Here is a 24,481-nt window from a genome sequence, read left to right as displayed (position 1 = left end):
ACAAATACAGTAATGTGTCTTACAGACATCTTGCACTCACTAGACAACACAGTAAAAACTTCTGTGTTCCAACCACATCACCAGAAAACTGAGGGCTCTCAGCACCCCTGAGTACTTGCTCATTAGCGACCAGAGCTGCAGTTATTTAGGGGGGAAAAAAACCCCAAAACAAATATCACCCAAAAACCCAAAACCCAGTTACTTTAAAATTAAAACAACTAAAGATGAAAATTCCTAGTTAGGATATTAAACAAAAGAAGACAGCTTAAAAGAAAATCTCATACCGAACAGGAGTCTGTGGAAGTATATGATTAAATTCCTCATCTGGATTGTTTTTCAATGGAGTCCTCTCTAACTGTGAGCTACGGAAATGGAAAACAAACTTATGAAGCATTAATATAATTCAAAAAAGAATGTTTTGTGTAAAGACTTACTCATCTGAAAACTGTGGAACAGATTTTTAGAAGATCTAGATGTTCAACCATTTCAGTTGTTAGAACAATGTAATTTAAATTCCCAAGTAGATTTGCTTTGAGCAATGATGTTAGACTAGATGACCTCCAAAGTTCCCTTCCAACTTCTTTTCTCCACCCCCCCACCTCAAATTCTACTTATAAGCTTAATTTATATGTACTGCCAGTATTACCTCCATTTTAGTCCAATTTTAAATATATGTACTTTTCCAACACAGATAAGGTCACAGATTAACATTGTGAGCTCGGATCAAGGTATGGAAATGTTGAATTCCCAGAAATCACTGGAATGTAAGAAGTATGACAAAAAAGAAGTCTAATAGATTCACAGATTATTTTGGATTGGAAGGGACCATTACAGGTCATCTAGTCCAACCCGCCTGTAGTGAGGAGGGACATCTTCAACTACACCAGGTTTGTGCAGAGCCCCGTCCAGCCTGACCTTGAATGTTCCCAGGGATGGGGGTACCTACCACCTTTCTGGGCAACCTGTTCCAGTGTTCCACCACCCTCATTATAAAAAACTTACTTTTTTATATCTAGTCTAAATCTACTCTCATTCGTTTAAAACCATCACCCCTCGTCCTATCACAACAGGCCCTGCTAACAAGTTTGTCCTTATCTTTCTTATAAGCCCATTTTAAGTACTGATGGGCTACAGTAAGGTCTTTTCTTCTCCAGGCTGAGCAACCTCAACTCTCTCAGCCTTTCTTCACAGGAGAGATGTTCCATCTCTCTGATCTCCCCTGGACCTGCTCCAAGAAGTTGATAACTGTATTATTGAAAAGCACCAGCAAATGTGCCCAGGCACTGATTTATTCTGCTAAACCATGCACGGCACATCTCCATCCCATACAAACTACCATTCCCCAAAGAATCTGTGAGTATTGGTCAGAAGTCAGAACAGCCTGAACATCGCTCGCAGCAGACCACTTCCAAATGTCATCATCAGGGTTCAGGAAGGAAGATTTGGACAGTGAGGACTCAAGCCCTAGAGCTGTAACACCACCTCAGACATATCTAATCAACTATCATGACATGGCCTTGGCCTCTTCCTCACGATTCCTCAGTTCCCCTTGCGCGACAGGAGCTTGAACAGTGTAAGAATTAGAGTACAGCTTCCAAATTATTTTACGTAGAGTAACAGTCACACGTTTAGCAATTATCTAAGCAATAATGTAAAGCGAGGCTGGTGATGCCAGAAATCCCTTAGCTGAACTACAAACCTAAGAGGTCAATAGGGTACAGTCCATTTACAACATAGGGGAGTAGAAAACAATGCAAGTTCAAATATTGTAATAAAATGAAAGCAGTAAATGGAAACATTACCATGCTATGACATCTGGCTGTAGAGTTTCATCATGATCCAGAAATAATCTTGCATCTATATCTTTGTTTTTGAGATACATCTCTTCATATTGTTTCAAGAGAACCTCAACCTCAAAAAACATTTAAGAAAATGACTTTATTTTATAAGAACAAATGTGACAACTTGCTGAATCATATAAAGCAGTCCTACCTCATGAATACAATACTGAAATGCTAAAAAAAATAACCCTGGAGTTCAAATTAATTTCTTGCACAGCAGCTGAAACTTACCCAGAGAAAAATTATCATTCCCACACAAAGATCTTTTTTTTATAGGAGAAAATGATCCAAGATCATGGAGAAAAGTTTGTCTTGACACTGTAAAGGAGCTAAAAATAGCTAGAGGGGAAGACATAGGCCTGCAAATCAAACTAACATCTCCAGGCTTTTAAATCTCTCCTTCCAGGAGAAAAAAAAAAACAACAATCTGTTCACCAGTTCATAAAGTCTGACCATCAAACACACAGTGAAGGCAAACGAAATACCAACATCAAGCCTCAAAAGCTTTTCTTGTTTCAGACACAACATTAAAATTTATCAGAAGCTCAGTGTTTTTTATGAAAAAAAGTCAGTTTAAATGTTCCATATAAGCAGCTATTGTACTGATGATCCCAGCAATGACTGATGGTTAGTTGGATTACATCTATGAACTGACTACCTCCAAAACCTAGCTGTAACTTTCTGCTTTGTTTTAGAACGTCAGCTCAGACAATCAAGTTTCAGGAGCAAGGATTTTGTGACTGGATTTTTCTTCAAATGCAGAACGTTATACGGTTTTCACCAGCAGAGTCTTAGATTGGTAATTTTGATACTATGCTTAAATTGAGTAGCCCTGGATGAGAACAAGCTGTATAATGACCTTTACCTGGAAGTTCATACAGGACTTCCCAATTATATGTACCCATAGATTAACTGCTGAAATTATTTTGGAAAACATTAAGATCTTTTATTTTGTCCCCCACCCAAGACACACTGGGAGTAAGCAGAATATATACTTGGCTAAAGTTTGCAGACCTTCAGTCTGATTAGCTTCAAAGCTGCTTAGTTCCAGGTTACCACATCTATTGGTGACACACAGCTAAACCTGCTCTTTTAAGGATAAAGGATGTAAATACATTGGAAGTAGTTTCTTACTAAGGCGCAATCCTGCACGCAATTGTGTAGAGGCAGTCTGATGCATCCAGGCTACAACTCAGTAAGATCAAAGTAATTCTGCATGGGCACAGTACTCCCAAATCTGCCAGTTGTGAAACTGAGCCTAATCTTTTGGATGGCTCTCTAACTTGAAATAGTAGCATGTTTCAGTTATATTTAAATTAAGATGAGGAATTCAAGTCTGCATGCATTTATAGACTGACTTCAGAGAACTGATCTTGCAGTAATTGTATTTTAGATTAATGATCTCACCAAGATCATGAGCATGCAACTCAAGTCATGCTTTGCTTTGAGCAAAAGCACTCATTCAGCCTCAGGAAATTAATTTATTAAGCTCAAACGTAAAAGGCAAATATGTTCCATGAATACTGGAATTTCTGCTAAGCCATCCTCCTGAAAAACAATGCATTTTGATAGATGATTTTAGAACCACCTATTAAAACTTCATCAACACATAAAGGGAATCTTAAGCAATATGACATGAATTAAAGTACTGTTGTTGAACCGTCTTAAACTCCTCCAATTACCTCTGGTAGTCCTTTTGAAGCTACAATACCAATAGAACTCAAGAAAGGAATAAAACTTGAGAAATACACATTTTTGACCTAAAAAAAGAAAAAACGTAACATGAGCAACATACAACCATGTACAGAGGCAGCTATGCATACACTGCTTTCGCATCTTTAAACAAAGAAACTAAATGAAACACTTTTGTATTGCACTGTGTTTTGTTTTCAATAAAGCACAAATGAAACTGCCTACATGTGGAAAACAAAGATATGTAAGCATGCAGTGCGCAATCCATTGCTAGAAGACTAAATGACTGAACTGGGAAAGAAATGCACTCTTCCCAGCCCTCTTATAGTTCTGCTTTCATCATCCGCTTGGATATTCAAAAAATCAGTCCTTTTTATGTAGGAAGATTTATCAGTGAAGGACAAGGGTGATGGGGTCTTTAAGACCACATGTAGGAATACTGTGCTTGTTGCACACATTTTCTCATCGTGGGATGCAGAAGCCCCATCAGAACAGCCTGGCATCGACATGCTAGACACCATGGTGGGTGTATAACTTCATACTATATTCTTTACAGTCGTTTCCCTGGCAAAGTTATTGCCTCTACCAAAAGGCTTGGGGTTTGTTGGTCTGGGGCTTTTGGAGTTGGAGTGGGGTTTTTTGTTTGTTTTGTGTCGTTTTGGTTGGTTGATTGGTTTGTTTGTTGTGTTTCTTTTAAAACTACCTGCTAGAGAAACTACAGAATGGTAGAATACCTTCATTACTGAACTTGAGAGAATAGTTAAGCAAGTACGACTACTGATATTTAACAAGACCACTTAAATAAACACATATTCCAGATGGGTTTTAGCAGCAAGATCTAACAGACTTTAAAACACAGGCATTACCTCATCTAAATTACAATCATGCTCTTTACAAAGGATTTCAATAACTTTTGTATCGGTATCTATTTGCTTTGAGGTACGTGTATTCCTGTTCTGACCTCTTCTTGGAGTTCGAGCTGAACCATTAACAGTCACTGCAGTCACAGCAGACTCTGGAAAGACAGAACCACCGCAAGGTTAGAGTCTTCTTAAGAAAGAAAGATATTTAAATTTTTATACCTAAGGAGACTTAAATTTTTATATGATTTTTTTTCAGGTCCCCTAGTTAAGTATTTCCCTTTTAATCTGTTCAGCTGGGTGGAAAAAAAAAACAAAACCATAATTACAAGAAACATACAAAAAGAAAACTAATTTTTAAATTCCAATATCAGTATTCAGCCACTCTGTGTTTGAAAAGCTATTCATCACAAAGTAGCAGCACATTCTGTAATTAACTTTGAGAAAGAACATTTTGCAAACCTAGGAAAGTCTTATCTTTTCACATGTTAGTAACTTTTTTCTGCTTTTACAGATGGGTGTAACAAGGAATTGAAAGAGTAACTTCACTCTGAGAAGGTTAATAAAGTCACAAAAGGTTTAAATGCTGATGGGAACCTGGAATACGTTTCTGCAGAGAATTTTTCCTTTAGCCAAATACTTCTAGGCAAACAAGTATGAAAAAAACTAGTTCACCTTGAAGGCGATATCAAAAACAATTCAGTGAGGTAAAAATGTTAAGTTTTGTTAAGGTCAAAGTAGATTACTTCAACGTTGTCAGTTTGAAATACGTGATTTATATTAATAATATATCAATAACATTAAATATTGTTGGCTGAAAACTGATACTCTAATCAGTGTGCTCTTTTCATTTGTAACTTCATTTGTATTTAATAAGTGTTCTGAGAAAATCTGACAAATTACATTGCTGGGGTGGCTGTATCTTAACCCCCTCCACCTCAGGCAGACCATAAAACTTGACATCATTTAACCCAATGTGAAGCCTCTGGGTCATAAGGATCTGAACAACACAGGGTGCTATTTGCCAAAAGAATGACACACTGTGTAACAGTTTACAGAGCACCTGCATGTATCACAAAGCTTCAAGTCAGAAATATAATGCATTATGCTTATGACAGTGATACTCATATCTGCAATTTAGTCTGAAGCAGCAGTGTTTCTTTTCAAAATAAAATACACAGAAATGAACTATTTCTAATAATGAGCTCTTCATCCTCATAGTTTCACACACACAAAAAAAATAAATCAGTGTGAATAGAGATCAAAAAAGGTTATTTAAATTCAGTGTTCTTTGAAAAAAAAATATCCATTTTAACCAACCACGGCTTTATAACATCTGAAATAAGCAACACTATATATCTATCTGATGACAATAGACAAATTTAAATTCAAAATAGTACTGGAGGGTAGGGATTTGCTTGTCACAAGATCATCCTTTCCTGCCCTTTCTTTGCATTGGGATTAGAATAAAAGTAAGTTTTGGTCTGAAAAAAAAAATTAAAAATATTAGTGTCACATTCAGCAGAGGATAAGCCTAGATAGTAACAAAAAAAAACCCAAAAAAATGTTCTCTACATACTGTGGCTCCAAATACTTTAGTATATCCATGCCATAGCTGGCAGAAGAAAATATTCATCAAAAATAAAATGCTGTCTTTGAAAGTCATAGTAAATGCTTGCTTCCTCTGCCCTTTTACTGAGGTTTTCCAGGTTTAAGGTACAAAAATTGAATGTCCAAAAAGTTATTGCTGAACGGAAGTTTCTATAGTGAAGATGCATTACATTCTCACTCAAAATAAAGAGGAGACACTCGGTAATAATGAAGGGGATGTAACAAAAGCAAAGCTATTTACAATCTACCTCTAGGGTTTTATTTTGAGCTGCCACTGCAATTACATTGTCTATGCACCATATGTTTATTTTAAACATCTGTATAGTCCTGTATCTTGCACATTTCTGTTGTCATCATACTGTTGTATTGCAACGAAACAACAGCATCATAGCACCATCTTCATCTTTTGTAACTTAAAGCAAACCTAAATAACAGTTCTCACTCACCATCTACCCAGAAATTGAATTTTTACCACACATGAATGTTAGCAAGACTCAACAGAAATTTAAACTAATTTACTTTGTACCCTGGCAAACAAAAACCAGAAATCCTTACTGTATGGTTCCTTGAGCATAGCAGGAGGTGACAGTTTGATAAAATAATCTAAGACACACAGCAACAACTGGAAAGAAATCACCAGGTCATCTTCCATTTGCAACACTTTACCTGCAAACATTTAAAAAGGCAAAGAAAACCTTTGTTAGAAGTTTGACATCATTTCAGAAGCAATTTTGAGAGTATAAAGATTTGGAAGTTCATTTAATAAAACACTACAATTAGAATCCAGAAAGTATTATACAGGATGTCAATGTTCTTTAAAGATTTTAAACTCATGGTTCTTAAGAGGTTGCTTTAGACATAGCATACACATAAATAAATATATACTGTGCACAAAATCCCTGCCTCTCAGTGCTCCTTCCTGGTTTCTTTTTCATTCTACTGTAGTGGAGTAACTGTGTAGACTATTTTACCAACACACATCTCTAAGCTGCTAAGTATATAGAAAGCAGGAGCTGCTAGTTTATAGTGAAGGGAAATTCAAAACACGCTATCGCACTGTTTGCTCAGCCTGTCAAATTTATATGACAAGACCCAGGAGTCACACAAATATTAGCATGATGACTTTTAAATCTACGTTATTTTAGCTGTTCCCAAATTATGATTCACATGCCAGAGAACATCTACAGAGCCATTCCAAGAATATGCATTGCCACCAAATATTTGGAAAGTCAACAGCAATTCAGAACAGCTACAGACCACTACTTGTGCTCTATTTACATGTGCAATTTTTGTATTTATTTTAACAGAATTAGCAAGCATCACTCAAGTCTTGTATGACTTCAGTTATTTGCTGGTAAATTTAAGCTTTCCTTATTCTCAAAGAAAAGGCAAGCTAGAAAAACTAAGTTTTGCTTTATGCTTATGCTTGGAGAAGTCTAGCGAAAAAGCTCCATGAAGCTCAGCTGATCCAAGACAGATTTCGATGTCAGAGATGCATACACTTCGCTGATAACACAGACCTAGAGTAAGCAGCAACTAAGCACAATTCATTTATTTTCGTAGGAATAGTACAATGAAACATGATTCCACGGACTACTTAAATCGCTCAGCTTTAACTGGAATTTTTCCTTTTCAAGGAAAAAACTGTAGTACACAATTTATGGGACTTAGATATCTTATTATTATTGTCTTATGTATTTGAACACATTTATGATACATAAACCTATTAAAAAATTCTGCCAGTCTTTTCAGATAATCACCCATTATTAAAATACTATAAGATTGTAAATCATCTCAGAACAGACTCAAATACAGAATATCAACCTCCAAAGTAAAACAAAAAAAAAAATATATACACAGGAAGTAATAAAAAAAGTTAAAAGACTAGCCAAATTTTATAGAAAGAAATATTACCAAGTACTTATAAAAACCACACAATCGAAACATTCTGGGCTTATGGACATCTGTATAAAACGGATACTAGTCTCATATTGGACATGCAAAAAACCCAACATTTGCTTTGATATTCATTAAAATAACCATCTTCTAATCAAAACTCACCTTTTGCCAGCAAAAAAGTAATCCAGTAATTTTTTAGAACTAATACAGAACTGAGTTCAGCAGAAATCCTGTTGAGACACAAAAATAAAGTCTTTGCATTAAGAGCTCTGTAATAATTTAAACTGTAGCTTCAGAAAACATGCTTCAGTCTATGGAACAAGTTAAGGCAACAGCCAACATTGCCCATAGAGTTAAGTCTATGAGTAATCTCATTCCGTTCCCTACATGATTATGACTACACATTTGAAAAAATTAATCCTCTGTAAACCCATTCAAGAATCAGGAACTCTCTGTATCACCCTTGGAAAAGAAAGTGAATGTGGATAATTCACTTATGAGTTGTTCTCTCTTATGCCTTTGACTAATGCCCTACTCTCCAGGCACAGCACGATCACAAGCTCATCTGGAAGCAGGTAAGGCAACTTTTCATCCATTCATTTGTTGCTGTGACTAGGAAGCTCACTCTCCAAATGCTCGTTTCCATCATGCCAGGACATCCAGCACTTAGTGCCAACCCTTCGTGGAAGAAGTGATCAAACAGCAGCTTTCATCGCCTTTCACTGAAATTTCAAGTCATTGAAATTAAACACTACATCTATGACTTAAGTCAACCTTCATGGGTTAAAAAAAAATGCTAACACATTTTACATCTTATCTTGACAAACAATTTAGGAAAGTCAAACTTACTCACTACTAGGTTGTTCCAGATAAATAAGGCCACAAGTCCTAGAAAATAAAGAAAAATAAATATTTTTAAATACTTTTCAGAAAGCAAACTACATAATATCTTTGTCTTCAACTTCACAAAAACCACCATCAGTTGACCAAACATTATGCTAACTTAAAAAGAAATGCGGACTCTTGGATAACAGATTAACAAGAGACCAACTAAAGACCTGCCTGAGCTGAAATAACGCTGTTGCTTGCATGCTTATGTCAAAGCTCACATAGCAGAACAATTTTAATTTGGTGTAATAAAACTTGTCATTGTTTTCTTCCAGGAAGACAGGATTTGTTTGTATATTGTTAGACAGCGGCTTGTAAAACACAGCAAAATATGTGCTGCAGCTGTGCAGAACACTATGAAAGGGTGTTTTAAAATCCCTCCTGAAGTGTCAACTGCAATTGCTGATGTATAAAGTTTCTTCCTAATGATTCTAGGTACATGTCATTTCAATAGATTCAGTTTATTCAAAAAACAAATGGGGAAAACCACAAATTTGAAATCCTTCTGTTTGGAAAATTGTTACTGGAATTCAAGTTTTGAAAAAGTAAGCAAGTGAAAAAATTAGAGGATGGACAACAACCAAAATACGCTGGTGTAAATCCACAAAGACTTGCAACCGGTAAAACCAAATTATTTACAAATTTCATGGAATTTTAAAGTTTTAAGCTTACAAAAATATTGCAATATACACATTATGCAAGCTAATGGTAAGTGTGATTTATTTGACTTTGCAAAGACAAATGGCATTTATATCATATTTGTGCCTTGATTCTATAAACTACCAAGGGTTGACATGCTATCCCTTGCCAGGGTCACTAAAGGGATATCTGAAAGTTTTTCATACTTTAGGAGGTACTGACTTAGGATTATACTGACACAAACTCCTGCAGGTGAAAAATACCAGAGCCCTCTGAAGCAAAGGGATGAAGTAACTAGGAGCATCGTGGTGTGATGCTTCAATGTTTAATAACATGAAACAGTTTTCCACTGGTATATGCTACAAAGAATTTCAGACTCATTAAAAATTGCCTCAGAGAATATCAAGTCTTGCCAATGCACATCTGTGCCAGCACACATTAGCCTGTAAAAGGATCTAAAGCCTTTCCCATCTCTATCTTCGTGTTAAAGCATAGATTGCAGCAACTTACCAGCTTGCAGTAACAGCAATTCAAAAAAGCATGTATCTGAGAACTCCTGATTTTGAAGTTACACACAGAAACTTCTTAACACTCATCTATCAGCACACTCGATTTATTCTATACAAAGAGAACGCCCCTTGACTTTCATCGTATGGTCAGCTAAATCACTTCAGAAGGTTTATCGTGATTACAAGTGAGAACTGCTAATAGAGCAGGCTCTGTGCAATGCCCCTAGATACTGGAACAAAGAGGCTTCAGTTCCAGATCAGAAAGAGAAAGACTATCTAATTTGGGCTTTTTTTTCTTTCCAGAACTCCTTAGAAAAACTCTTGGATCAGGATTTAGGGAGGAAAAGGCAGGTAGAAATGCAAAGTCCCTCAAGTAAAAAAAACACTGGATCATAAACCTATCCTTGTATTTGCAAAAGCTTAACAAAGGGACTAGCAACCAAGCTGCTCAAGCTGCTCTTACTGTTGTTTATACTGCAAAAAGGGATTGTTTAACAAAGCATTGTAATAGTTAGAGTAAAATGTAAGATATGTTTATTCAATGTGTGCAAGCAGTTCCATTTCACTGTTCTGTAAATATTAGCACACAAGAGTTTAAATGGGCTCTTCTAATACAAAGTTTGAAAAATGTAAATACTTAAATGTTGACAGCCATAAGGAATTCAAAATTTCCAAATGAAAAATGTATATTACCTTTCAAACTTGTGGTATAGTGCAAGTAATACATCATATTTCTTTTTCAGCCTTGATACAGTGCTATCAACTTTAGTGCTTACAGTATCCATGTTGACATCCACCTCTTTCAGAAACTGAAAAAATGTGCATACACTGTAAAAAAGGAAAAAAGATGCCAGATTATCATAACTGGGAATGATCAGCATGCAATAGCTCTTTCAAAACACCACCAAAACCCTCTAACTTCACAAGACTCAAGCATATTCTTACTACAATCAGTAGTGAACGAGGACCTTGCTTTGGAAAACACTACGTGCTTACCTTGAGCCCTATACACCACCTTTACATTTTCCAGATGTAGGAAAACCGTTTAACCAGATAGCACAGGCCTCTTGTGATATGGAAGCTACTACATAAAGAGAATTTTCTTGGCTAGCACTGATATCTTAGGAAGTCAGAACTGGCTAACTAGACAAATCTTTCTTCCTTGCTCTCCCATTAATACCCAACATAGATACCTTGACTTCTGTTTTAGCTAAAAGCTTAACTTCAGAAATGTTCTTACTGCTCTAAGATGAACTTTGGGTCAATCTATGCTAAAGAGACCTAGGAATGAAAACAGAGAAGAATGCATTGAACTATATGGAATTCCAAGTCTTCCAACAGGTACTGGGAACAAGGACAGCCACAACCTTTGGAAATAGCATTACACAGAGGACAAATGTTTTCCCTACTCATTCATTTAATATTACAGCTATCAAGAAAACATTCTGTTTTGTGCATAACCAAAATGAGCAAATTACTAAAAATTGAAGAGGAAGCAAAATTGAGGAGGAAGCTAACAAATATGCTTAGCTTTATCCAATACATTCCGATTCTTGATCAGAACACCGGATTCTGAGAAATCTTTTTTGATCTTTGTCAGATTAAAAAAACAGAATATAAAAATAATCACAAGTTCATTTGGGAGTTCTTTTGCCATGGAATGAAAAATCTTGCCAATGTATCTGTGTGGCTCTAGATGATACGATGACTGGTAGAAATCTCTGCTATACTGACCTTACAGTGTTAGGCTTTTTGTCAGCTAACAAGCAATTGAGTATTGCTAAAATAAAAAGCAGCAGAATAAAAGCTTACTCTTTGAAATCCCAAAGGAAAAATCCTCTTTCAGTTCGCAGCACAAGTTGGTCAGTACTCAGGTGAAACAGGCTGAAAATCACTGCACAAATGCAATTAGGTTTCACCCACGTTCTTCCAATTCAGTCAAGACTGAACAGATTGCTGTTTTGAGAGAGAATGCAAGGCAGGAGCTGCATGCAGAAGTCTAATCGTAACTGTTGACTTCCAAGAAAAGGATATTTAACCCCAAGCCTGGGGTTACCTCCACAATGTGCTCAGCGGTTCTGCCTTAGCATCCTTCTCTATAGCATCCAAAAGGAAGGAACATATGCTTTCAATACAGAGCACAGTTATTAGGCAGATGGCACTGGAATCCTTTGCTTAGACTAATCTAAACTTAACTCAAGGGATATGCCTACTGCTGTTGCCACCTAAATTTATCTTAAAAGCAGATACTGTCCTATAATTTTAATTTCTGTATTATGAACTTAGTGAATATATAATAACAGTAACAATTCCCTAGCAAGAAGAATGTACAAACATACAAAGTTTAGACTTGCACTAAAATGTTTGAAAGACAGTAGCATTATGGCAAACTATTCCTAAAGCAACTTTTTTTTTTTTTTTTTTACTTATTGATTTAGCCTAAGCCTTATACTGGGAAAAAGGGGTTTTACAGAAAAATCTTGATACAGGAAAAGAATGGAAAATATTTTAAGGGTTAACTTACAGCAAGTTAAATTGATAGACTTTAGGTTGAACAAGAATCAGCTGTGGGATGTAATCAAAGCCAATCACAGTTGAATCAAACAAGTAACATTGCTCCCTTAACTAAAATAGAGGAGCAATAGGAGCAAAACTCCTAGTTTACCAAAATATTCAGAATTCCCATAAGTAACTTTCTCTTTAAAATCAACTAGACTGAAGCAGAGATTCACAATGCTTTAAAAACATTTTCATTAGTAAAATGTGAGAAGATAATTGTTGAAATACAAATTCACACACTGAAATTCACTTACCTTATGCTTATACTTTTCAGAAGCTCTGTGAAAGTGAATGTCATTTCATCAAGATCAATTGCTACAATAAAGATACAGACTCCCCACGTTTCCTTTTTCTTTTTGTTATAAGCCTTTTAGAAAAAAAGAGAAAAGTTTTTATTGTTATTATGCAATAAAAGTGGGTGATTCATGGAAGACATTAATTTGGCCAAACTAGATTAGAAATGGTAAAACAAAACACCCTCAAGCAAGCATTTGACTAGCACAGCTGCTTATTTGGTAACTGAAAACTGTTACAAGGTTTACACTACAGATGAAAGATCTAGTACTTCAACACTAGGAGTAACAGTACAAGATAAATTTTACCCATACAATTCAGCAAAGCTTCAAAACAGAAGCTTTAGTTCCATGGAATGTTTATGCAAACTCTGATTATTTTTGACCATAACAAGACACTGAAGGTCAAGGAATCAGGAGAGAAGTCATTAGGAATAAATATAAAACCATTAAAAGGATTGGCAATAAAAACTCATTAACTTTATTTTCCAGCTAGGTCTTAACCGCTTGTCACAGCAGAACCACAAACCCAACTCTTTGTTTAACCAAGTGTGACAGTAACAAGCACCTTCAGGCATTTTCCTACCATATACCTGCACTTAAGGTCTGTCTTCTGCTGCCTAAAAGTAAGGTATAAGCTGTAACTGATCATCCTTCACCACAGAAAAGCCATCCCACAATGAGAGACACGCCATCCACATGGAGTTCACTCTCGATGGTTCACAAGCTAGTCATTTGGAGCCAACTGGGTATCAGTGACTGTTCCAGGCACCTTCCACCAGAACAGCATCTCCACAGAAAACCTCTGAGGAGGTATGTTTTGTAGAAGCAGTGAAGAAAAAAAAAAACCAAGCAAATGCTACCATAGGTTTTGGAAACAAAGCTATTTTGAATAAGGTAGTAAGTGTAGGTGCAGATCTGAAAGACTCCTACAACAGCAAACTCATAAAAAAACTCATTGGGAATTTGGCAACCTCAAAAATAAATCTCCAACGCTACTCAAGCCCACAGCTGCTTCAGTAAAGGAACAGAACTATCAAATCATAGAATCACTAGGTTGGAAAGGACCCACTGGATCATCAAGTCCAACCATTCCCATAAATTGATAACCCATGCCCCTCAGCACCTCATCCACCCGTGCCTTAAACACCTCCAGGGAAGGTGACTCAACCACCTCCCTAGACAGCCTGTTCCAGGGCCCAAACAGAGTTTCAGCATGTCTCCCAGCAGCTCTAGGTCAAATGTGATATCTACTAGAGGACAGAGGTGAAACAAAACCCAAGCAGTAAGCTAAACACCGAACTCCTGCTCTTCTATGCTGCTTAGAGTTGTCACCTACTCCCTGGCCTTTCCCTCCACTTACCTGCCTCTCAAACAACATCAACGTGAGCCACAAGGGCCAGTTCACTCTAGAAAACGCTCCCAAAAGGAAACAGGAATAAGAGTACAGCAGATCAGGCTTCCTTCATCTTACACAGTCTTTCAAAACTATCCTGAAAGGCTCTGCGTCCTCAGGACCTATTTGTGTCCTCACTTTCTCAGCAGTGTAATCCTGACAAATGCCTTGCCCTGCCCATAAACAGCACAAAAACTTCACTAACACTGCCAACAGTTATACATATTATTATTTTTTTGCAACTCCTCTGCTCCTTTCTTGGGACCAGTGTTTTTACAGTGTTTATACGTCCATGAAGACTGGCTGGGGACTCCTCCAAAGAATGAAAAGTTTAATCGGTTTGTGCAATTGAGAAGAATTACAGTACAGACTTGAACACTGAAGTAACCAGCCACGTTCAACAACATGGTACTTGTCCATTATCTAAGTTACTACTTTCTTCCTGCATTCCTATTTCAGCGTTTCTATCAACCATGACACCTTGTATAACAGAAGATTATTTTGAAAGAAGCTATAAACAGACTGAGGTACATTTGATGATACATATCAGAATGGATATTAATATCAAATACTCTGTCTCTTTGTTTGCTGGAAACCCTCACTTTTGAGATATGTTATACACCATCATATACCACCAGCATTCTAAAGATTGGGCAAAACAAATGCTCTCAAGGGTTTGCACAGAAGAAAGGCTTTGCTAAGAGATGTGCTCCCACCATCTCAGCCAGTTTCAACAATCCTTTGCTGAAAAGTAGAACAAGCTACAAGGCACATAAGAACAAAATCATGTCCTCTAGAGAGGAATGTCTATTTTCCTGCATTAATGTGTCTGAGATGCAATATTAAAGTCTGAAGGCTCAGGCTAGCTAGTGACCTACCAAGAAGGATGACCATTCACTTATCCAGGACACCACTGCCACTGGAGTCAGTTGACCTCGTTTAATAAGTAAGTTCCCTTCACTTCATGCTCCTCCAAGCTCTGACTACAATGCTGTTCTGTAAATACAGCATCTCATAGGGTAGGAAGACCAAGTGCTAGGAAGCTGTGAAACTGTTCCTGGTTTGCTGCCTATCCAAACAAGCCCAGCTCTCCTAGTAAGCTTAGCAGTCCTGTGGGAGGATGAATGCTTGAAAGTTCTAATAATGGTTTATTTGACAAGAGTGAGGTATGGTTTTGCAAGAACAATCTTTAAACCCCTTAACCAGTATGTTTGGGGGTAATGACTAATTTACTTCTACCATTAAACAAGAGGCAGCCTGATGATCCACTAGATTCAAACCACTACAGTAAGTCAAACCCTAATATCAGAACTATCCCCATACCCACTGCTGGCATTACTGGATGCTTTGGGCACCTTCTCCTCAATCACACAGATGTTGGTTGGCTGCTGGCCTGACAAAAAAATTACACAGAACCCAGGACCAACAAGTACATGATTTTTTTTTCTAGTAGCAAAGAAAAGGTGAGCAATACCTACTCATGTCCATGTCTTAACATCAGGTGGAGGAGGGAGGAGAGGAAAACATGAGACCACCAAACTGAGACTACTCTACCAGCTGCTGCTAGTTAGAACACCCAAGGACACAGGTCAACTGCAGTTTCCTGAGAAATAAGATTATCTGCCCATACCCACGCATGAAGATTTTAGTGATTTCAATATGTAAACTATAAATGTGGGGTTGGAGAAGAGGTAAGAGGAGGTCTTGCTGGCAAGTCAGACTAGGAAGTATTCTTCTCCTCATAACCCTTTCCTCCCAAATATTTTTCAAGTTCTTTCCTATACAAATGAGTTAAAGATGACCGCAGAACAAAAATCCAGCAGCATCACTCCATTTGACTATTATGTCAGTGTCATAACTGCAGGGGAGCCAATGATATGATATAAATTAATGGTTTGTTTACAATCAAAGCCAGATGATTCATCCCAGATGGACTTCAGGGCATGGGAATGGACACAAGACAAATTCACAGCCAGCAATTCATTTCTGAGGGTTTCCTTTCTGACCACAGTATGACTTGAGATCTTTGTTGACACAGCACCACTACAAAAAGCAGGCAGGACAACAGTTCAGCACTAGTCTTTGGCTGTCAGTCATTTCCAATACCATGAATTCCAGTGACCTTACTTTAACTTCTCATTAATCAAAGCCTACCAATCGCTAATTCAAAGATTACTTAGCACCAAGTAGTCTACGTAGGTTTCTTTCTTTTCTAATTTAGGATTCAGGGAGACAGCACTAAATCTTTGGGCAATGTAGGTCAGTTCTCTTGAATCAATAGTTTTCTGCAGGACAAGATATAAAAATCTCAAACTCTCTCAAAATACTTATTTCTTATTCTGGACTTGCTAGTACTACTACTTAATCTTTTTTTTTAGCAGATCAGATTGCCTAAACATAGTGAAAACAACATGGAGGAACCATAGTCTTAAAATGCTCAAACTGAACTACTGTGAAATTACATCCTTGTCTCTCTTCTTTCCAGATGTTATTACAAGGTGTCAAAGGCCCTAACAAAAATAGCTTTTCTATCTCAAGACATTCTCCAGTGCTAAACCAGGCACGAGGAGACGGACAGAAGTCTCAGTTCCAGTTTGCAGTTACAGATGTTTATTATCCTGTCAACACTGATAACAGTTTTGATGATAGTCTACAGAAGTGACCCAGGAATAGAAACACCAAATGACGCGTAAAAGGCAGTACATGCAAACGCAGACAGCTGCTTGAATGACAAGGGATACGGGATTGTCGCATGGTAAATACCAAAAGCCTAATTTTTGAAGGGTAAGATGTGGAACATTTTGGCTTTTTAAAACATCAGCCACCATATCCTTATCAATACACAGAACTAGTTAGATTCACAAGCATAGTTACAATTAAAAGGGATGAAGACGGCAAGAAAAAAGATTCAAGAAGCATTCACAACAGAAAATTGATCAGAATTAAGAACTGTAGGAAAAACGTCCTAGAAAAAAAAACTGAACATGAATGCTGTACCCACTGTCTACATGAAAGAAGTTCTGTGCAAAGACAGTAAGATTCTCATTTTTCAGCAATAATAGTTTTAAATTTTCCATTGGACATTGTCTGGAATGGAAGATTAAGTTCTCAACAGATGAAATCAAACTCAAATATAATAGTTGCTAAAAGTAATGGAAAGCACTGAGCTGATGAAAACAGTTCTGATATGAAAACTCCCCATTACATTTTCCTGCGCATAGCGAGACTGGAGGGTACATCAATCTTTCCCCAGGATGCAGAGAAGATGAGTAAAAAAAGAAACTCTATGCCAGCTAGCTATACTTTTAAAGAGAAAGGGCACACCACCTACATGCAATGCATCTGCTACTGAAATAGTGAATATCATGACAAGAGTCCAAGGTGATGATTTATTTGCTTTAGGACTTCCAATAAATCTTTGGGTTTTGTTTAATAACAGAGGATCCACCCAAAGCTTCAGTGGATTCAGGCTCAGTTTAGCTGCAGTTCTATAAATAAGAGACAAAGCTGTAGGCAGAAAAGGCTTTATTAGCTTGCGTTTCATGCTTTTGCCAAAAGCAAGAAGCCTCTGCATGCCTTTTCACATGAAGATGGTTTATCAACTACAATGTTTTCTCTTTCATAAAAAACTACAACCAAAAGGAAACAATTAAATTTAAACATGAAGTTTCATGGACAGGGAATATTTGACATAGAACAACCTTGTTGTATTTAAGAACTCATTACTTCTTTCCTCTACTTAAGCTACAGTTCAACTTTTAATTAAGTTTCCTTCACTAAGAACACAGTCCAACTCTTGTGCAAATCAAGTGCTCAGCAGTATCTGCATACCAGTGTGAGCCATCAGTTGGAGATAATTTCAGAACTTAAGATGAGAACTTAGAAACAAGGGAACAGAATCATAGAATCCTAGAACAGTTTGGGTTGGAAGGGATCTTAAAGATCATCCTTGACATGGGCAGGCACATACTACTAGATCAGGCTGCCCAAGGCCCCATCCAAACTGGTCTTGAACACCTCCAGGGATGGGGCAGCCACAGCTTCCCTGGGCAATCTGTGCCAGTGCCTCACCACTCTCATCATGAAGAAATTCTTCCTAATGACTAGACTAAATCTGCCCCTCAGAACATGACAGAAATATCTTCAGATGCTAGGCTTGCAGAGGCAGGGGAGGAAAAAGGCAGCAACAATACTTTCTCACATCCCCGGTGTTCCGAATAATCACCACTGGCTTGAATTGTAAGACAGAAACAGTACTTAGAGTACTTGGGGGAAAAAAAATAAAAAACCTAGGCAAATAAATTTAAATTAGGAAGGATTAACTATGTAGACTGCAGATCTTTCACAATTAGTGGTTTTTTTAATAGTGCGTTAAACAGACGCTTGATAAAAATGACCCAGGAATTCATGAGTCTGAACAGCTGAGTAGCAGCAGGAGAACAGCAGGCCACATTTCTCAAATAGTGCTATGCACAAAGAAAATGTAAAGTTCCTACCCACACAACACATAACACAGCAAAGTTGGGATGATGAGGTTGAAGGACACCAGACCCTATGCCTCAAGGTCCATAACAAACTCCAATTTCTATCAATTTCCTAAAACACTTCAATTCTCTTTGCAGAAGTTTGGTTCCAATTTAGTCACCATGTCATCTGTTCCTTAGATTGTTTCTTTCCAATATATTAAACAACAATTCACTCAAGTTTCTTTTTCCTGCTTACATCACCCAGCATTCTACTCCAGATTGTCATTTTGTTGTTCCTTCCAAAACAAACAGTAGCAGAACATAAATACCCTGAACTTTTTCCTAGCAGTATCACTATGGCTTCCAGAGCCTCTCCTAGTTTTTCTTCATACAAAGCACATTAGTAAATCCACTGGGTCTATTTTCTCCATTTAGAGCTTATAGGCACTATTGATTTCAGGACAATTACAAAAAAATAGAGAGTATTAGAGAAGCAACAATCAGAGTCAATTTTCTAAGCCAATAACTGTGGGTGTATAAGAGTTTTCAACATTAAGACAGTAAAAACTACAACTCTAAAACAAATATTTTGTTTACATAGGTAGACTAGTTTAGTAGACAAGAGAAATAACAGAACAAAAGTCTTCATATGACACTAAAGCAAAATCTCTATCTCTTGTTCATATATACACTTCCATGTCTACAATAAACTTGTGTGGGAGTTCACCAGATAGAAAAAGAAAACAAAACCAGAACATCTTTCTAGTCATGCAGCAAGTGCCTTTCCTTTGCACCACATACCAACAGCACTGATTCAGTACAACGATTTGGGAACTGGAACCAGTGTTTGGACATTTTGGGTTATGATTTTATTGTAGAAGAGTGTAATTAAACTCTAGCTGTCAGAGGAAAACTTTACCACCATATTTAATAAACAGTTGTAGTGCTTTGAACAATCTAGTGAAAGTGCAGGTGTAATTTTCTGACTGTTTCAAGGATTTAAGACCTAGCTATGATAGGGCAAGCCTACATCTCCTTGACTCAGATTGCAGTGGAAACAGATAAGTTGAGAGCACTGTATGAAAAGCTACAGTGCAGCGCTATGCAAGACAAGAATGGTGAGACTTCAGAGAGAAATAGGGTCATAAGCAGCTCAGATTCAAAACCAAAAATGTCACTGTGGAAGAGTGTGACATCCTAAAGGAAAAAAAGCAGTAAGCGAGCCAGTTTTGATGGTCCCAATGGCTTCAGCGGGTGTTGATGAAGAGGATTCATTCTAAGGAGCGTCAGATAACAGCCTTTCTCCCTCCTAACTGATGCCTGCCTGGCCAGCAAAGATTCTTTAGGTGTTTCACTTGGGCTGACAGGTCACTACATCCTAGTAATCTTTCCTGTGCACGTGCCAAAAAGAATCACAGAATCACCAGGTTGGACAAGACCTCTTGGATCATCAAGTCCAACCATTCCTACCTGCCACTAAGCTGTGTCTCTGAGCACCTTGTCTACCCGTCTTTTAAAGACCTCCAGGGATGGTGACTCAACCACCTCCCTGGGCAGCCTGTGCCAGTGCCCGATGACCCTTTCTTTATACCTTACATTGAAGAATTGCTTTATACTTTTAAGCTGCACATGGCTTGTTTGCCAAGTCTCTTTGCACATCATTAAATGCACCATCAATGACCCAAAAAGGACAGTACTACCAGATGTTTTAACTTCAAGTCACTAAATAGCCACTGAGCAAGGATACAGCAGGTATTCAGACTACATCTAAGCACACATTCGCACACTGTAACTTTGCCAGTTACCACAGTACATTATGTCTGTGCCACACTGCTTCCTAGTTCGCATTACAAGCCTCCTCCACATCCTAAAAGGCTTGGCAGGCACAATTCCGAGATCAACCACAAAGAACAAGGCCAGTGAGCCAAGGAAAGTAAGGCTTCACATCTTTGTCTCAACTGGTGTCCTGCTATTTCTGGTTTTGATTGAGAACAGAAAGCTGCTACATAAGCAGCTTCTGTTCCCGTTCAGAATCGAACAAAGTAGCACTGAACCACCTTGATTAGAACATACACAGCTGGTGCTAGCAGGACAAATCCAGGGACAGCCCCTCCAACACATTATCTTTGCCACAGAGGAGGGAGAGAGGAGCGGGCATTCAAACAACCTCCTTCTGAGTCCTTGCAACCTGAACCAGAGTGCCACCCTGAGAAGCCCTGCTCCCCAGTCTAACAGCTTAACTTGGAAAGAGAAGCAACAATCAGCTAGGCCATTAATTCGCTTGACTTCACACTCAAATGAAGCCTATGTTTGCCTCAGCTAGAAATAGCAACGCCAGTACCTGCCAGGTCCCCATGGAGGAACATGCTTGCAAGGTTCCTCACTTCAACATCTTGCTGATGCATCAGAAAGTTTGAGGAAAAGTCCTTGGATTGAACCACAACGTAACGTAGATTTTTCCCTACACATTGAAAGGTTCTTAGAATAGGCCTTAAACTGCAAGACAATAAATATCAGCTATATGTCATAACAAAAACCTAGTCACTGCCCTCAGAATTCTGAGTAGGTAAAGAAGATCATCTTTGGAAGCTGAAAAGAAGGGCTGCAAGTGCCCAGTGTTTTATCCGGCCACTGCTAGGTAACAATCAGCAAGGAGAAAATTTCCCCCTGTAAGATAAATTGGCAAAATTATACTTAATCCTGCCTTATATTTTTCACTCAACAGGACTGACTCCTCCTGTTTCAGTTCATAGAGGAGTTCAAATATGCTTTAATGAAACACTTCCAGGGAAGATCCAGGGCCAGATATTGTATCTGTTACCGAAAGAGCTGCATAAAGTCTCCTTCCCATACTGTAATTGTATTGTGTTGCAAAACTCAAATGCATCAAGAGCTGGTATACCCATACTGCAGCTTGAAAACCACAGAAAACAAAGGTATGACTAGTGACAGCCCAGCTATGACAGGTCAGAGCAAACTGCAAAAGAACAAGCAGAAGTCTTAACAAACATAAGGACTTTGGCCCCCACAGTGGGAATAATATCCTAGCTAGGTATTTTACATCTAATTCAGCCTGTTCAACAAAGCTTTGGTCATGATTTAATTGTATCGTAGATATCCTCCTAGTCAGCTTGTTGAGACAGCAGTACTACAATGAGAAGGGGGAAAAAAAACCAAACTCAGGAAAGGGCATAACATTATAATCTGTTTACACATGCCCAATGACTAACTTCGAACAGAAACACATCAAGAGTAAGTACATACAGGTTAACATTAGTCAGTACAAAAGAAGTCTGACACAAACATGCCTTCCTCTGCAACAGTCTCCTCCATACCCATTCTGCAGCCTCATAAAGAAGGATGCAGTAGGAAGAAATACACAGAAACACACAATTAGGTGACCTGTATAAAGCCAGCTCAAACATATCTGAAATAACTTGTGATTTGAAGAATTAGCTGGTCACATGGTTTTGTTTTTCATAGAAACACTAGGTTGGAAAAGATCTTGGACATCATCAAGCCCAACCGTACCCGTCCACTACTAAATCATACACCTAAGCACTTCACCTACCCATCTTTTAAAAACTCCAGGGATGGTGACTCAACCACCTCCCCTGCAGCCAGTTCCAGTGCCCAATAACCATTTCGGTAAAGAAATTTTTCCTAATATCCAGTCTGAACCTCCCCAGCACAGGTTGAGACTGTTTCTTCTCATCCTATCAACTATCACTTTGGCACAGAAACCAACACCCACCTTTCTACAACCTCCTTCCAGGCAGTTGTAGAGGGTGATAAGGTCTCACCTCAGCCTTCTCTTCTCCACGCTAAACAACTCCAGTTACTTCAGCTGCTCCTTGTGAGGCTTATTCTCCAGCCCCTTCACCACCTTTGTTGCTCTTCTCTGGACACACTCCAGAGCCTCAATGTCTTTCTTGTAGTGAGGGACCCGAAACTGAACACAAAATTCGAGGTGTAGCCTCACCAGTCCTGAGCATAGTGCTTCATAGTGTTATTTGCCTAAATAAATTACTGAGTCTGTACCTTTACAGGCAGAAAAGGAATAACAAGGGGAAGTGCACAGAAGCCAGTTTATACAGATATGTACAGCAACATACATTTAGGCTAGACATTAAGAAGAATTTCTTCACGATGAGAGGCTGCCCAGGGAACTTATAGCTGCCCCATCCCTGGAGGTGTTCAAGGCCAGGTTGGATGGGGCCAGGGACAGCCTGATCTAGTGGGAGGTGTTCCTGCCCATGGCAGGGGAGTTGGAACTAGATGATCTTCATTCATAGAATAGTTTCAGTTGGAAGGAACCTTCAGTGTCATACAGTTCTAATCCCCCTGCCATGGGCAGGGACACCTCCCACCAGCCCAGGCTGCCCAAGGCCCCATCCAACCTGGCCTTGAACATCTCCAGGGACGGAGCAGCCACAACTTCCTTCGGCAACCTGTGCCAGGGCCTCACCACTCTCACGGTGAAGAAATTCTTCCTAACGGCTAATCTAAGTCTTCCCTTCTCCAGCTTATACCCATTGTCCCTAGTCCTATTGCTACAAGCCTTTGTAAACAGTCCCTTCCCAGCTTTCTTATAGCCCCTTTCAGGTACTGGAAGGTTGCTATAAGGCCTCCTTGGAGCCTTCTCTTCTCCAGTCTGAAGAAGTCAAACTTTCTCAGCCTGTTCTCAAATGGAAGGTGTTCCAGCCCTCTGATCATCCTTGTAGCCCTCCTCTGGACCCGTTCCAACAGCTCCATATCCTTCTTATGCTCAGGATTCTAGAACTGGACACAATACTCCCGATGAGGTCTCAGAAGAGAGGAATAGAGGGGCAGAATCACCTCCCTCGACCTGCTGGCCTCGCTTCTTTTGATGTGTCCCAGGACACGGTTGGCCTTCTGGGCTGCGAGCACACACTGCTGGCTCAGATCAGTTAAGGTCCCTTCCAACCCAAATCATTCTATCCATCCTCGGTCTAACTGGTGTTTTTTGAAAAAACAAAGCCAGGCTGCACAGCCTGAGCTGCAGACACTGTCGCCCCAGCCCGGTCCCGTCCCCACTGGGGGAAGGAGGGAGCCGGCAGCGGGGCGAGCAGCGGGCAGCAGGCACTCACTCACCAGCGCTCCGCCGGCCGCCGCCAGGCTCTCGTAGGTCCTCCACGCTCTGTCCCTCACACTCTCCGACGCTTTCAGAGCATCACAGAGCGCCACGAACTCCGCCTCGCCGATATCCAGCCTAGGGAAAGCCACAGGCATCACCACCGGGCACCGTCACCCCCACCGGCCACCGGGGGGGGGGGGGGGGGGGGGCACCGGGAGCGAGCGGGCACCGCCAGCGGGGGCAGCCGCCGCGGCGGCGGCGACACGGCCCAGGGAGGCGCCGTTCCCATGCCGGCCCCCCCTCCCCCGCCGGCACTTACCGGGGGGCGGCGGCGGGGCCGCGCTCGGGGCTGGAGCGCTGGTTCCTGGCGGCGCCGGCCCTGCGGGAGGGCTTGGGCGGCATCGCGGCAATGACAGGGCTCGCCGGCTGCCGCCCCCGCCCCCAGCGCCGCCGCCGCCGCCCGAACCGCGGGAAAACCGCCGCACCGACACTCGCGCTTGACGTCACTTCCGGGCCGGCGGCCGCGCCCCCGCCCCGCCCCGCCCGAGAGGGGAGCGGCAGCCGCGCCGCCGCGCCTGAGCGCAAACCGCGCCGCCGAACCCGGAAGGAGAAGCCTGACACCCGGCCAATGAGCGCGCGACGCTCCCCTCCGTGAGCCAATGAGCGCGCTACCGACAGCCAACCCGCGCTCCACCGCCCGCCAGGGAGCGCGCGCCGCGCCCCCCCCGCC

The 24,481-nt window shown here is 39.8% G+C and overlaps 1 protein-coding gene across 1 annotated transcript in view; it reads right to left on the bottom strand.

The window, feature by feature from the left end:
* RB1 (RB transcriptional corepressor 1) overlaps positions 1-24,252 on the bottom strand; it is a 78,575-nt gene extending 54,323 nt beyond the window's left edge. The window contains exons 1-11 of the mRNA XM_069881393.1: positions 24,071-24,252; positions 23,769-23,886; positions 12,753-12,865; positions 10,633-10,767; positions 8,753-8,791; positions 8,066-8,133; positions 6,560-6,670; positions 4,400-4,548; positions 3,524-3,601; positions 1,803-1,912; positions 285-362 (exon numbers count right to left, since the gene is read on the bottom strand). Of these exons, the coding sequence (XP_069737494.1) occupies positions 285-362; positions 1,803-1,912; positions 3,524-3,601; positions 4,400-4,548; positions 6,560-6,670; positions 8,066-8,133; positions 8,753-8,791; positions 10,633-10,767; positions 12,753-12,865; positions 23,769-23,886; positions 24,071-24,153 (1,082 nt within the window). The 5' untranslated portion in view covers positions 24,154-24,252. The remainder of the gene's footprint in view (positions 1-284; positions 363-1,802; positions 1,913-3,523; positions 3,602-4,399; positions 4,549-6,559; positions 6,671-8,065; positions 8,134-8,752; positions 8,792-10,632; positions 10,768-12,752; positions 12,866-23,768; positions 23,887-24,070) is intronic.
* Between the last annotated feature and the right edge of the window lie 229 nt (positions 24,253-24,481).

This window comes from Phaenicophaeus curvirostris, chromosome 1, assembly GCF_032191515.1.
Source record: "Phaenicophaeus curvirostris isolate KB17595 chromosome 1, BPBGC_Pcur_1.0, whole genome shotgun sequence".
Lineage (NCBI taxonomy): Eukaryota > Metazoa > Chordata > Aves > Cuculiformes > Cuculidae > Phaenicophaeus > Phaenicophaeus curvirostris.
This window is presented reverse-complemented; position numbering and strand designations above follow the sequence as displayed.